General features: G+C 31.1%; 2 protein-coding genes and 1 long non-coding RNA gene across 3 annotated transcripts; 2 read left to right on the top strand and 1 right to left on the bottom strand.

Annotated features, from left to right (window-relative positions):
* Positions 1–620: 620 nt before the first annotated feature.
* On the top strand, positions 621–2,120 carry CIAPIN1 (cytokine induced apoptosis inhibitor 1). Its single transcript, XM_003704846.3, has 5 exons — positions 621–862; positions 1,024–1,337; positions 1,412–1,559; positions 1,648–1,760; positions 1,838–2,120. The coding sequence occupies exons 1-5, from the start codon at positions 712–714 to the stop codon at positions 1,946–1,948; spliced, it is 837 nt and encodes a 278-aa protein (XP_003704894.1). The 5' UTR covers positions 621–711; the 3' UTR covers positions 1,949–2,120.
* A 2-nt stretch (positions 2,121–2,122) lies between these two features.
* Positions 2,123–13,989, bottom strand: cue (Low-density lipoprotein receptor repeat domain-containing protein cueball). Its single transcript, XM_003704845.3, has 7 exons — positions 13,688–13,989; positions 8,237–8,452; positions 7,281–7,470; positions 6,503–7,111; positions 6,075–6,392; positions 5,718–6,000; positions 2,123–4,819 (listed from the first exon to the last, which is right to left on the bottom strand). Exons 1-7 carry the CDS (start codon positions 13,767–13,769, stop codon positions 4,715–4,717), a joined length of 1,803 nt encoding a protein of 600 aa, XP_003704893.1. The 5' UTR covers positions 13,770–13,989; the 3' UTR covers positions 2,123–4,714.
* Positions 8,452–11,594, top strand: LOC143265804 (uncharacterized). Its single transcript, XR_013040534.1, has 2 exons — positions 8,452–8,810; positions 8,880–11,594. It is a non-coding gene; the product is annotated as an uncharacterized LOC143265804 (long non-coding RNA).
* Positions 13,990–15,322: the final 1,333 nt, after the last annotated feature.

Here is a 15,322-nt window from a genome sequence, read left to right as displayed (position 1 = left end):
GTAACTCTCACTATATTGCCGTTGTATTATAAAATTGTGTGTACTAAATTCAAAATACTATAAAATTCGATATGTTATAAAATTCAAAGTGCTATAAAATCGACGTATTGTGAAATCAACGCAATATAATGTTCAACAGTGTTACGAACTTTTGTGCAACGTACAATTCGACGTGCTATAAAATTAAAATTGCAAGAATGGTAAAGAATCATATCAAAGTCCTCCGCACGGCTACTTTATTTAGTAGTATCATGATATAGCATTTTATATTGCAAGATACATGTACTAGATACAAATCAGTAATTTGATCTAAAATAATGTATACGTATATAAGATTACATAACATATTTGTTTTACTGAATATTTTATAATGTAATAAATTGTATTTCTTGTGAAATATTTAAATAAATGATATAAAGTATATTTTATATTCAGAATTCTATAGTTTTTATGATCATTTAATCATCTGGCATTAAATGAGTGTAAAGTATAAATTAATTAATATAGTTCATTACAGTAATGGTAAGAATAAAAAGTAGTTTGCAATTTGTGCAACAGATAGTGCTGAGAACACAGGTATCGATTATTCTCGAATACTTCTCGAAGTTATGTAGGTATGTATCGAATTATCAGCTGAATTTTACAGTGAGCGGAAAGTGGCGTAAACTCTGACATTGCACGATATTTTGATGTTTATCAAATTTATATAAAATGATTTTTCTAAAGGAAAATTATAGTGTTCTTGTGATTATAGATAGTGAAATTTCAAGTGACGATGTTGCAGATTTTATTGTCACAATAAAAAAATATCTTAAAAATGAAGATCAGCTAACAATTGCATCAACGAAAGAGCTAGAAAAATGTAAGTATTTACGTAAATGGATATTTACGTGTTATCTGAACACGTGAGTCTCGGTTATCTATTTATATATTTTAATATACTTCTAGAAAATGTCATTTCGAAATACACCTTTTACTTCTTGTAAGAAAACGATTTATATTTATTCGAGGAACTTTTTTCAGATATCAACAATGCATCTTCCTATGACACGATTATTTCTGTCTTTAAACAATCCTGTCCAAATCACAAAACATATTTTGACAAATGTTTACGGGCATTAAAACCAAGTGGCACATTAATTAATTATGAATCATTTGAACAATCAGAAAATGTACATTCTGTTTACGAAGAGAGAGTATTGAGTTTAAAATTGACTGGTTTTAAAGTCAAAGTGCATGAAAATGTAGACACATCGCAACTAAAAAGTTTATTACTTAGTGTATACAATGATCTAGATAAAGTAGCAGAAGTAATAGCAGAAAAACCATCATTTGAGGTAAGCTATGTGTTTGCGATTATTATAAATTTGAATAGAAAAATTGTACTTTAATGTATCAATGTTTCATGTAGATTGGTTCTAGTGTAAAACTTAACTTTGGAAAAGAAAAATCATCCAATGTTTGGAAGTTAGATGATGCTGTTGATGAAGAATTAATTAACGAGGATGAACTTTTAGATGAAAGTGATATTATAAAAGTTAACGCACCTAGCTTAAAAGGTAAATCTAATTATATACAGGCACTGACAATAGTTCTTTAAAAGGTATTTTTACTTTAAGCATTAATGCATATGATGTTTAATTTTAGTGTGTAGCACAACAGGCAAACGAAAAGCATGTAAAGACTGTACTTGTGGGTTAGCTGAGGAATTAAGTGGTAAAACTGCCCCAGAAGGAAATGTGAAATCCTCATGTGGAAATGTAATTATAAATTAAACATTTTTTACGTTTATTTAAAATACTTTGAGAAAAATATCATTAAATGAATTACTTTCCAGTGTTATCTTGGTGATGCGTTTCGATGTGCCAGTTGTCCATATCTTGGAATGCCTGCATTTAAACCTGGTGAAAAAGTAGTTTTGCCTGAAACTCAACTGAAAGCAGACTAAAGGATATTTGTGAGTCATAGTATATTCTGTTTTCATGTTCATTCTTTGTATGTGATTATTAAACTGATTCAAGTTTAATTTTTATTTGGTGGTTAAAAATATATACAAAAAGGTAATATAAATTATTTAAATATTATATTATAAAATTGGTAATAAATTCATAAAAATACAACATTGTACTTAAGTAATTTTATTTCATTCTATTTGTATACAATAGCAATTAACATGTTAATTGTAATAGAATGATACAAAATATTTACATTTCCAGTATTTTTGGTATGTATCAATAAAATACACTTTATTAACAAAACAATAAAATAATTTAAGTATTGCATCATGATTATATAACATCCAAAATATTTAGTACTCTTGATATACCAATGAAGTACAATTGATTGTTTCAACAATGCTTTTACAATAATGTACTCATCATTGTAATAAGTACAAAGTTAAAAAGGAATAAAGAATTTAAGTTGGAAAGCGGCTTGGAAACTACTTATTTAATATTTTATTATAAGGGAATACAAGCCTTTCACAATAAATCCACTATCCCGTCTCTGGAGATCAGTGCCCGCGAAAGGACTATATTCCAAATTTAATTTCAATATATATATATATATATATATATCACTAGTATCATTCTATTTTAACATATTTCGTAGTTTAACAAATGATACATTTTGTATAAAATTACTTACTAAATTCTAAGGGACAAGACAGCAAAAATCAATGCGTTTTATTTTCATTATATTCAGGAACAAAATAAATCGTCATGTACCTAATTTGCTTCTAAGGCAACAGGAACGTTACTCCGCAGCATGAAAAATAAAAATATATTATCGATAACAAAAAATAACAAGTATCGTTTCAATTATTAACTCATCTTTTATGAAACAGGGAATTATTTATACCATGTTAAAAAAATGGTATACAATTTACATCAATACTTAGCTTCATGACAGCATAATAGCTGCATATATAACTTACTTTTTTGCACCGCAATTGTTACATAGTTAAAATTACTTTCTTATTCATTTTATTTAACCATGTTTCATTTGGGTGCAATAAAAGTGTTTCATTTTTATTCTTACTGTTATTATGCGACTATACCTATTAATGTTATATGTATGAAGTTTTACATGCTTAATGTTTCATGTTACTTCGAAATAATAATTTTTACAAATTACATTATTACAGCTAGGGGTGATATTACATATGACTTTGGTACAAATTTAAGTTTACATTTTAAGTAACTATATGGTGTAAAAATTAGCTACCTTTTACCAGTATATAATTATACAGTTCAAATATAAAGAGAGCAATAGAAAGTACAATTTATACAACAATAAGTGGAAGCAGTCAAACAAAAAACTGTAACAATTTTAATGTTTCTCGTATCATTTTATCGTCATTTGTACTATACCATGAAAATCGAAGAATTGCCAAAAATCTTCTGGTCTTCTGGACAAATTTTTCAATAGTTTGTTGTACTTTCTATAGATGTAAAACGTCTATAACTTATATTGATGATTTTTTCGTTTGATATTTCTAAATATCTAGCTTTCAGAAACTTAAGAGTTATGGAAATGTATCATGATTTGACTTTTAATGAATTTGCCTCTATTAAAGAACTGAATTATTCTTTTTTTAATAATTTATATATTTGTATTTTTGTGCGCGCTTGCACAAATATGTAAAATAGCGCTATACAATTTTTATACAAATAGTTACAATTACTTAGCAAATGAAATCACATATATCAATTCAAACTCAAGATCACGTTTTTAAATTTGTCTAAATTGTTGAATAATTCGAGAACTATTTAAGCGATTTTTTTCGTTTTCTTAATAAAACAACGTGTAAATACGTGAACCGTATTGTAGTATAAAATTCGTTCTTTTATGTATAAGTACACGTAATCGACACAAATGTGTCTGATGAATTGAAAAACAACGATTCGCTCAAAAGTTAAATTTTGTAAAAATGTAATAATTTAATGATTAACAGTTATGAACATAATTTATCAACTTTGATGGAACTATTACTTAGAAACATTTAATTTCTTTTTATGGAACATAAACGCAGTTTATGCAATAATCATCTCATTTTAAATTTGTTAAAAATGTACTCAGTGGTACGTTGAGCAATTATTTAGTCTAGCAATTAAGGCAAGTTTTCTGTACCCTTCAATTGCAATCAGAATTAAGTTTTGGTGCTGTTTTAGAACACGTTTAGCTGCTTACAAGCAGCTATTGGAAATCAACATAATTGAACAAGGAAAGAATGAGAACTAGAAAGTATAATTCAAATATTATACAAAACTGTTGGAAAGTTTGTGCATATATACACACACATATATACATATATGTATATATACATATAAGAGTGTATAATAAATGCTATGAAAGTTAGGATTTCTTGTTCTCTTATGAAAAGCATTAACTGTATACTTTAAAAAAGAAAGATTGAATTATTTTCAATAGTTACCTGCAATCATTTTTATATGAACACAACCCTATATATATATATCATACGATATAATAAAAATTAAGTGCTCAAGAAGACCTTTGGCTTTCTTTTTCTGACTGTATCATCGTTACGGTATTCCCGTACTTTCGTATAAGTATCATCACTAAATATAACAATAATACTACAACATCCTGAATTATGTACAGACGTGCAGTTTCGCGAAGCTAAATTTTTCATAGACTCTACATGAAGTCCACACGGTCTCCGCCAATTGTCACGTCGAAATATTAGTTTATGCTACCACGAATTTTCCTCCATGTTATCGAGTAAAGAATTCTTCTCTTCTTTCTTAGTACTGTTACTGCCCGGCATTGCCGTACATAATTTTGGTTCGAAACAAGGCTGCAAAAAATAAGATTTTAAATAAGAACGATCCAATTAATTTTGTAATCCTGAGTGAAGCATGATGGAAACAAATATTATCCTCATGAATGCAGAATTTTAAAACATACTTCAATTTTCAATATAAGGTAATAGGATTGGCAATGAAATTTGTTGAAATTAAATGCATATCTTTCTTTAATGAAATACAGCGGCACTGAAAATTGATTTAAACAAAAGCGGACACATGGCTTATTTATATAAAAAGAGAAACTTTTATTGTAAAACAAGTTTTATAATAAAAACAATGTAGAAAAATAATATTATAGAAAGGTTGCTATTAATTCCAAGTAACTTTCTTATAATACTTCAAACTTGTTTTATTAATTTTAAATCTAAAGCCTTGACAATACAAGTATGTTTTGTTTTAAATTAATATTGTTATTAAAACTGTAATCTATACTGCAGCAATTATAAACAATTACAGCTACGTAATAAAATTGGTGTTAAAGTATTAAAAAAATAAATTAGTAATAAATATTACATAATAATTTCAATTATAATTAAATATCTTAATGATAATTAAGTATCTTTCGTTACACTTAGGTAGATAATACTTATAATTAAAAAAAGAAATGGAAGATGATGTTATTACTTTGTTAATATTTACAGCGTAAAAAGATGCGAACGAGATTTTTAAGCGAGATTCTTGGTATTGAAGAAAAAGAAATAGTTTACTTGCATCTGTAATTTCTATTTTTAAATCTTTCAACCAGTTCTTTTTCTCCTAAGTTTAATAGCTAAATGGCTGCAGTATATATCATAATTCTCTTTTTTTATCCATTGCACATGTTGCATGCCATATAAACATAACATGCACGCAAATAATACTTTATATTTTATTTGGTGATTCACTCACAGTTTCACAGATATTCATGTTGCAGCAGTTCTCTATGGTTATTTCACATTGACTATCTGGCAGCTGTGGTCTAGAAGTTAGTGGCGTTATACCGCCTTTGCTGACAACAAAGCGCTTTTTGATACGTGGTCGTCTTCGTAATTTATTTACATAGTAACTAAGTACAATTATTACAAAAACAAGTATAGCAACAAATGCTCCAAACATTGGTAGCAGTATTCTGTACTCATCATCCTCTCTAGATTCGATCATTTGTAGCATTCTTTGATTTACTTCTGAGCACCTGTTTAAACAACAGTCCCATAATAACTCACATCTTATAATCATAACTAAATACATAAATCAAACTTAACATACCTGCATTTAAGTTTAACAGAGATGCTGTTAGGAACTGAATTGCTATTTGTACAATACATTTCACAAATTTCAGTATTATTATATAAAGCTTCACAACGAGATCCCTCTGAATATTTACATGTACAAACTGGTTTATCATTTTGGACGGAGCAGTGACCATCGTGTAAGCAATAATCTTTGCATAGGTCTGTTTCACACCTTGGTCCAACAAATGTGCTACTGCATTTGCACTGGGGCAGTCCATGGCTATTTATACTACAGCTGCCTTGAAGGCAATAATTGTGGCAATGATTTATCTCACAATGTGTACCAGTGAACCTGAAACAGTAATATTCTCATTAATTTTTGAAACATTAAAAAAAGTTAGATTTACTTCAAATCTTATACTATACTATTTTTACAGGAATCTGCAAATATTTGATACTCACCCAAGCTTACAGCGACAGCTACCAGTTTTCTCATCTATAGCTCCGTCGTTTAAGCACTGTTTGGAGTTCTCGGTGGTCGATTCCGATTCTTCCGTGCTCGTAATTAAATTATTATACGACTCCACCATTTGCATAGATTTGACTACACTAGTTTTATGCCTCTTTTTCGCAATCGCCGCGCAGTCAACGTCTCCCACGTTGTCACGTGCTATTATACCGGTCGGATCGACATCATGATTCGACGTGAAATATGAATGAAACTCTGTCGGCACATCGCCGGCTGTCGCGTTTTTCGATATCGTCCAAATGGCCCTGAACACCATATCGGACCAATAAATCGACTCATGATCCACGGCCAAAGAAACTGGCTGTTGTCGACTATTGTGAACCAGTAATTCACGCTCGGTGCCGTCAAGATTGCTGCGCTCGATTTTAATTCGTAAACCCTCAACATCGTCGATCCAGTAGAGTTTCTCTTCGGCGTGATCTATAGCCACAGCAATCGGCTCGTACAAATTTTCTTTAACCACGGTAATTCGATCGCTTCCATCTAGATTCGAGCGCTCGACGCTCGGATTTGTATTATTACTATTTACCCAGTATATGTGACTGGAAACAACGTATAATGGTCAGATAACCGCGTTTCCCTTTCGTCCACGCGTTTAAATGTGTTTTTTTCATGTGTTTCGTTCGTCCGGTTCGTTTTTTGTACTCGACGCGAGAGAACTTCGAAATGGCCGAGATTGCCGTTGTCTACGTAGGGACATAAATGGCACACCTGTTACATACGTCCAAAGCGATACCACGTGGGCTCCTGTACGTCAAATTGTGCAGCACGATTGGTTCTTCTGGCGGGCCGTCCACTGGCACGTGCATCTTCATGATCACGTTTCTCAAGGCGTCGCTCCACAACAATGTTCGCGTCTTCATGTCGAAAGCGATTCCTAGGATGTGACTTTTGTTTTGTCCTGGGAATAATACAGTGAATTATTTATAAATACACGACGCATGTAATTCATTGTAATCGGATTTATATGATGTTTCAAAGATGCGAGTGAACCTTTCGTGATGCTCGGATGCTAGATAGATTCTTTTGGTGAAGTTTACTCGTGCTTCGTGACGTCTGTGCACTGAATCTTTTATGAAAGAAAAATAGCAGTTTTCTTATTTGAGGTTAACAAATTATATGCCACGTTACCTTTGGGATATTTCAGAGAGTAGTTCAATCGTTTAATGTGTTCGTTTAAATGGCGTATCAATTATCGATACACTATCGACTTATTGACAGATAATGATAGGCTGGATAGTATCATTAAGTCTAATTCGACTAATTCAAAAAGTTGTTTTTCATTTCAAATTTACATTCAGATATAATGTAACTTGACTTCAAACACGAATCGCTGGATTTGAATGATAAAATTAACGATCGATACATCGTTTAAATAAGATCGATAATTGATTGGTAATCAGTAACATGGAGGGTCTGTCTTATTCGAGTCACGTAGGTTACATAAATATGTATTAGAGTAATAATACATCATTATACTATGAAATCATAAACTTATACATAGTGTTATATGAATATATACTTTTGTGCGTCGTGTTATATGGATATATACTTTTGTGCGTCATGTTATATGAATATATACTTTAGTGTGTCGTGCTATACGAAGTATTGCACTAGCCTAAAAATTAAAATGAGGTAAAGTAATTGTTTTTCTACCGTGTACTTACTTTTAATTAATGGTTTCAACGTAAAGTTCTTGTCTTTCAGATCGCTACTGAATATCGACACGTTTTTATTGCTTGTGTCACTAAAAAACATTGTTTTGGTCGCATCATCGTAACCTATTCCTGCTAGAGCCACAGCTTCCGCCAATTTGGCTTGACCGGTTAGCGTCTGATTGCGCGCGAAAAATTCGATGTCGCGTCCTATCACTACTGCTAAGTCTGTAAGAAAAAAACAAATAGAAATTAATTAGAAATTATATTCAGTAAATGATAAAAATTCGATACAGAAAATCTCGCAATTCTCACATCTTTTTTCTCTAAAGAAATAGCAGTTTAAAAATATAACCGGGGTCCCTATCGACCCCTGCTTGATCCGTCACTGCAATTTAAACGTGGAGTGATCCAGTAATCTTTGTCGATTATTAGTAAATAAATCTACTTAATAATTAAACGGAGGGGAATTTATCTGTAATTTCTTCTCTCACACTTGAAGAAACGATAATTTTAATGTTTTTATGATATAAAGTGGCACGTTTGGAAAAGAACAAATTTCGTATCAGAAGATACGATAATTTTAGTAAGTTCCAAATTATACAACTTGAACGTGTAAAAAACTTCTTCTAAATAGAACTATCTATTTTTACAGACATCATTCAATCGCAACAGTTTCAGGTCAAGTTCACTGCATGACAATTCTCAATCTTGAATAAGATATGTATGACACTAATTAGACAGATTATTTATTCAAAAGATTTACTTAATTATCATTCTTTTTATTTGCATTGTTTAAGATATATACAAATTAAAGCAAATGAACTTGCATTAGTTTTAAATTATATTTGAATAGTGATTGGGTAAATGTAGCGTTCAATTTTATTATATGGCACTCTCGTTATATTGCCAAGGTTTGAAACGTTAAATGATTTATTAAGCTTTCAAACGTATCAGATTGAAGTATTCATTTTTTTTCTAGTTGCGAGGACATTTTTTTCAGCAACAATTTTGCTGACTAGTAAAACCGTCTCGGTTTCATTAACAGAAGATAGCGCGCGCCGTACGTGCATCACGCACTTTTATTCTCATAGTTGTAACAAGATATCACCCTTTTGGAATGCGGTATCGTGTAATTAAAGTCGAATCTACGTCGCGTATTCACTGAACTTAAGATTTGCTAATAAATCGTGGAAAACGTAAGGATAATTTCTTGAAATTAGAAACATTATTTATATTTTTTTAACGCTTCCCACTGAGAGTATTATATTGACACCTTACACCCTTTGTTATTTTATAGATAATAAAAAAGTAGTATAAAACACTGACTACCAGGAAAATTAACAAAATATTTTTCTCCTTTTTTTAATCCGTTAGACGATTAAATATCGTCAGTAGACAGTGTCTCTTTGAGGTTATCAGTTCAAGTATTTTTGCTATGATTTATTAGGTGATAGATTTATTTTTGCTGAGTTTATGCTGATCTTTTCCTTATACGAAGTACATTCGATACATGAATGTAGAGCAATAAATAGTTCTAATAATATACATGTTTATTAAGCTGATCACGCATTTAAAGAAAATTGGGTGCCAATGTTTTCCATAAAAGATACTAATCTAAATTATGGAAGTTTAATGTGCGATAGTCGTATAATACGAATTGAGATAACTGAAATCATAGTTTTATAGAAATTAAAGTTTTGAATTCATTCGCAGCGTCGCGCGCATTCATATTCAAATTACGCGCGTTGAAGTCAAAAGGCGGGAATTTCAAATCTTATGTTTTTCAAAAATATCGAGTTATACGTAAACAATTTTTAGTCTAACTTTAAGATTATAATAGACACGATATGTGTAAAATGTACTAATTCAATCTTGAAATTTTCCACTAATTTTTTTAAATATATGCAAAGATATGTAATACCAATAAGAAGTATGTTAATATTCAAATTTCCCGCGCCGAAAGTTTTCAAATTGATATCGAAAATTCTTCGAGATTCGAATTATTCTTTCCAAAGATAAATTTAAGTAAATCGGCGCACGTGTAAAATCTATCATGGTATAAAATAAGATAACCAAAATTTAACCTTTTCAAGGAAAAATACTACGTCAAAAATGTTTATTCGCACGTACAAGATATCACATCGTTATAATATCAAATAATCCCTAAAAAAATATTTTAATCCCACTGTTACAATCATTTTTAGAATCATTCCAGATAACGAAGTCCTAAACACGATAACGAATTTTCATAGGGAAATCGTGTAATTGTGCAAGTTATTACATCTTGCACAATAGTAAACAAGAAAATATTGTAATTAGCTGAATGAACTGGGAACTACCCGATTAAAAGTTATCGTGTCGATGTCACCGAATCGGATCGAAAGTCGAAGATTATCGAGTTCTTTATTTTCTTCATAACGATCGAGTTGACCAGGAGGAAGCACGTAAATGCGCATAAAGTTCGGAATAAACTGTTGATGTTTTCGTAATGAGAGCGTATGAGCTCGTACGAGGGTTGAGTAACTTGTAGTGCTGTCGAAACAGCAGCAGGTTTCTAAACAAACAAAAGGAAAACCATGTTTTCCATAAATATATGTTGTCTATAAGATAACGAGCTTGCCACGTGAAAAACATGTAAATCACATAAATTTTCGTTGAGGTTTTATACACTTCCATTTTATGCATCCTGAAATTTTATTACTAATATGGACTTTTGTTATATTGCCATAAAATTGACGAACATGTACATTTATTACATTTACATAATATTAGTGCTGTAAGTTTATATTGCTATGCATATAACATGAGTTATTTTCTAGATTCGTTGACCTCGCGTTATATTGCCATTTTCACATGGACAAAAAACACGTCTATTACACTTAAATATTAATGCTGTGAGTTATTATCACGCATATAACAGTTATACTTCAGTTTCATTGACCTCGCGTTATATTGCCACTTTCACATGGATAAGCAAACACGTCTGTAACACTTAAATATTAGTGCTGAAATGTTATTGTCAGACATATAACAGTTATACTTCAGTTTCATTGACCTCGCGTTATATTGCCGCTTTCGCATGGACAAACATGCACATTTGTTACACTCAAATAATATTAATGATGTCAGTTTATATTGTTATACATATAATATTGGTTATTTTCCAGATTCTTTGACCTCGTGTTATATTGCCGTTTTCACATAAACAAACATACACGTCTGTAACACTTAAATATTAGTGCTGTGAGTTATTGTCACACATATAACAGTTATATTCCAATTTCTTTAACCTCGCGTTATATCGCCATTGCATATGTAGATCCGTAATCATTGTAATATCAAATAAATACACCATTGAATCTTGAAATTTGTAAACTTTTATCTAGTTTTATTGTCTGTGGCAATATACCGAGAGTTTACTGTAGTACTTAGTTTCCAAGGAAATATCTTTACCTTCCCTCAAAGTGTAAATGAATAATTCAAAGGTTTTATGTTTTTGGGCCTTTTTCAAACCTGGAACGTTGGTGGCCAGGTCAATCGTGACCCACAATAAAATGTACACATAACGGTGCTTTGGTACTAAATTAGTTAAACGAGAAACAATACCTACAAAAATGGTACAAAGTTTAAAAAATGAAAACGAATTATTCAATAAAAATAATACTATACTATTAATTATAATCTTATTTTACAATATTAATTTTTTTTGAATCTAAAAATTTTACGGGATGGATGAAACTACCACCTTCGCATTCACCTAAAAATAATTAACATTCATTTATCAACATAGACTGATTTTTGCGCAGTTATTATTTTATGTTTTTCCGTTATATTTCCATTCATTGCATCTCAGCAGTTGCTAATAGTTTCTCAGTTGCAAGTTACGTTTGATTTTAATGAGACAGCGAAAAAAAGCAATCGATTAAAACGATTACACGGTTCACGCGTAAAATGCAAGAAATTAACGAGAATAATGAACAATGATATGCAAAGCTGACTCATTTTCCGTCGTCAATACTCTGATTTGCAATTTGTGTTTTGAACATTCGCAAGTTCCGTTTGAACGCTTGCGTCTCATAATCCCTTCGAGGGTCTCGTATTTCTGCTGTAAAAATTGCCTGATAAGAAAACCGCGATTCATCGGAACACTCTTGTTACGATTGATCATAATAAGTAGACACACTTGGAAAGAGAATTTAATACGATGAGAATGCAAAGGATCTATTCAATCATTATTACATGACAATTCACTCAAAGACGGTACTTTTGATGTTCAAGTATATCGAGTTTAATTAAAAACATTTCTCCTGTAAAATTACATCAGTCCCCTATATTACACAATCGCATATTTTACGTAAGTGTATTATATCGATTGGAAGATAAGAATTATTGACACTAAAAGTTTGTAAAGTCAAACAAACCTGTGCAATCTTATCTCTAATTGATTCACTTACTGCAATGTAAGATATTTTTTGAATTTACAATTGTGATATGTCTGCATGAATAAAATGATGATGTAGCGAAAATAGTCATGGTCATTGCCATCAAATTTATCAACGTTCAAATTTCTAAATTTTTTATCTAAAATATTATAAATATTTTTTCATTTAAAAAATTTTAAATAAAAAATATTAGTTATGGAAATTCATATATTAATTGTCAAATAAGCAAATTTATTTGCGTTTCCATATTTTTAAATGTTCAATTGGCGGATGCCCTTTCACCCTTGTCAGCGAAAGCAAACGTACATTGGAAGCAACTGTATCTCCACACGCGAATGGAGAAAACCGATCACGGATTAGACGTTCGAAATTCCGTGTGACATAATTCGTGGGGTCGCATGTTATTTTTAAACGTGTTGACACGCGGATTTCTTTCGGACGCTTTAACGGAGAGCGCAAGAAAAAGCTATCTGTGAAACATGCACTCGTGCATGTCGACCGTGAAACGCATGACTTAAAATTTCACCGGTAGACAAATTGTTCCTGGTCGCTTGAGGTCGATGTAATACGATTCGGGCCTATTTTTCAAGGTTCTACAATGTTTTCGATAAAACGTCGTTACGCGACGTCAATACCGTTGTACGTGCATGCAAATACACTATCGTGGAGCATAATTTGACATTCATTACGTAAATCAGGTATAAGGACAAACTGCTGTTCGACTGATTATCATCTATCGATATGAATTAGAATAAAGTCTCATGATGCGTCTCGACACAAATAAAAGGTCGGTTTCATTCACCTTTGGGTCGTATTTCGTCTTTCTCTATGGTAAAACAGTCCGCGAAAAGTGGCGTACGTGACGAACAGAGCCGCGTGAATGGAGGCAGCGCTCGCGCGACCCGCAACGCGGTCATACTAATACGACCTCGTGTATTTCTCGTGATATTATTGTTAATACGTTAACATACGATTTTTCATCACTGGAAATCAATTGTGGAGGAATCATTCTACTCACCCCATGATCTGGCATTTGTGTTAACCGTTAGAATTGTCAGTATTATCGTAAACGTTACGGCAATGTATTCACGGGATGTCATGGTGTGCGTTCATTTGTTAGGCGATAAATTCAGTCGAAGAATATGTTTTGAACACAGCTGACGGCTGGCAAATTGGAATTTTAGACACACTATGAGATCTCGATTTCTCTTTATTTCATTAACGCACGCAACGAACACTGACACACATCCTCACGCTACGGCGGCGGTGCGCGAACTGAGAACTCGTGACTTCTATGCGACCGTATAAACCAGCGACGGGCAACTGCGCCCGCGAGGGCGCGGTGCATCGATGTGATAGTGGCGTAAAATCGCAGGCACTGATAGCTTGTCAATTTCAAAATTTTCAAATTTTTCTAAATCTATACAGCTAAATTTAAAAATTTTAATTATAAAATTTGCAAATTTGAAATTTCAAAATTTAATAGTTAGAAAATTAATAAATTCCTAAATTTGATAATTTGATAATTTGACAATTTATATATTAACGAAATAGAAAATCTGTCAATTTCATTATTAAAAAATTTGTAAATTTGTAAATTTTAAATCTTCGATCTCCTTGCGCAATAGTGTGATGCGCAGCTAATGTACCGGAAATTCGGTGTGAAGGGCAACTTGCTCAATCGGCAACATAAGTGGTGGTAATATGTGGCAATCTATAAACGTTACATATTATAATTAAAAAATTGAAATAGATTTTTCATTAAACCTATTGCTCACATTTAAATTGTTATATATATATATATATTATTCAACAAAGTGTATTAATTTATATAAATCTATATAAATATATAATTCACATTATTAAAATAAATTTTCATAAACCTTTATTTCGTCAAACTTTTAATTTCCACACTATTATTTTTTTAGTATTCGTTTCATTTATCAATGGAAGAATAAAATTATATTTATCGACAATGTAACAAAATAAGTGCAACACACGGTATCTTTGCTATTAGTGTAGTCAAGTATTACGTTGTTTCAACTTCATTAAAATTGTATGTAGTCATAAATTAGTTTTATCATCCAGATGTAACGAAATGTTTCATTAGAAAGGCAAATGTACGTATGCAATGACATTTTACATGTTAAAAACATTGCATTCAATCCATTTAACCTTCAACTTCGCTGTAATATATACAAGAAGCGTCTAGTGGCGCTAAGATTGCGTAATCTGTGAAATATTGTGTTCGTAGGAAACAGCATAGATGGAGCTGACATAGTATTTGCGATAAAAATATAAAAATTGAAGTGTAAGCATTTTTCAAGTGATAAGGATGCTTAGTTTGATGAATTTGATAATAATTCGGATCAATAACGTTCTTCATATTGAATAAATATAAAAATACGAAATATTAAATAATTGTTATTGATGGCAAAATTATGATAATTGCGATATTCGTACTCTCGGTTGTGCAATGAATAACCGTTTTATACATGTATTATCTATTTGAATATAGCTTCATTTAATTTATATGTCGAAGGGTTGATTATTCAAAAATTTTCGCGCGTAAAAAAGAGCGCCATCTTTGAACGTTATACTAGAACACATTTCTACTTCTTTGGTAATTATTAATTCTTACCACGATATTAAT

Source organism: Megachile rotundata, chromosome 14, assembly GCF_050947335.1.
Source record: "Megachile rotundata isolate GNS110a chromosome 14, iyMegRotu1, whole genome shotgun sequence".
Classification (NCBI taxonomy): Eukaryota; Metazoa; Arthropoda; class Insecta; order Hymenoptera; family Megachilidae; genus Megachile; species Megachile rotundata.
The sequence above is the reverse complement of the archived record's forward strand: the minus strand, read 5'-3'. Positions and strand labels throughout refer to the sequence as shown.

Coding starts and splice junctions, on each gene's coding strand:
- CIAPIN1 (XM_003704846.3), top strand. CDS start 712: ATGATTTTTCTAAAGGAAAATTATAGTGTTCTTGTGATTATAGATAGT. Junction 1,338..1,411: donor CAGAAAAACCATCATTTGAG/GTAAGCTATGTG, acceptor TGTTTCATGTAG/ATTGGTTCTAGTGTAAAACT. Junction 1,560..1,647: donor TAACGCACCTAGCTTAAAAG/GTAAATCTAATT, acceptor GTTTAATTTTAG/TGTGTAGCACAACAGGCAAA.
- cue (XM_003704845.3), bottom strand. CDS start 13,769: ATGACATCCCGTGAATACATTGCCGTAACGTTTACGATAATACTGACA. Junction 6,393..6,502: donor AGCTGTCGCTGTAAGCTTGG/GTGAGTATCAAA, acceptor TTACTGTTTCAG/GTTCACTGGTACACATTGTG. Junction 6,001..6,074: donor TCTGTTAAACTTAAATGCAG/GTATGTTAAGTT, acceptor TTGTTTAAACAG/GTGCTCAGAAGTAAATCAAA.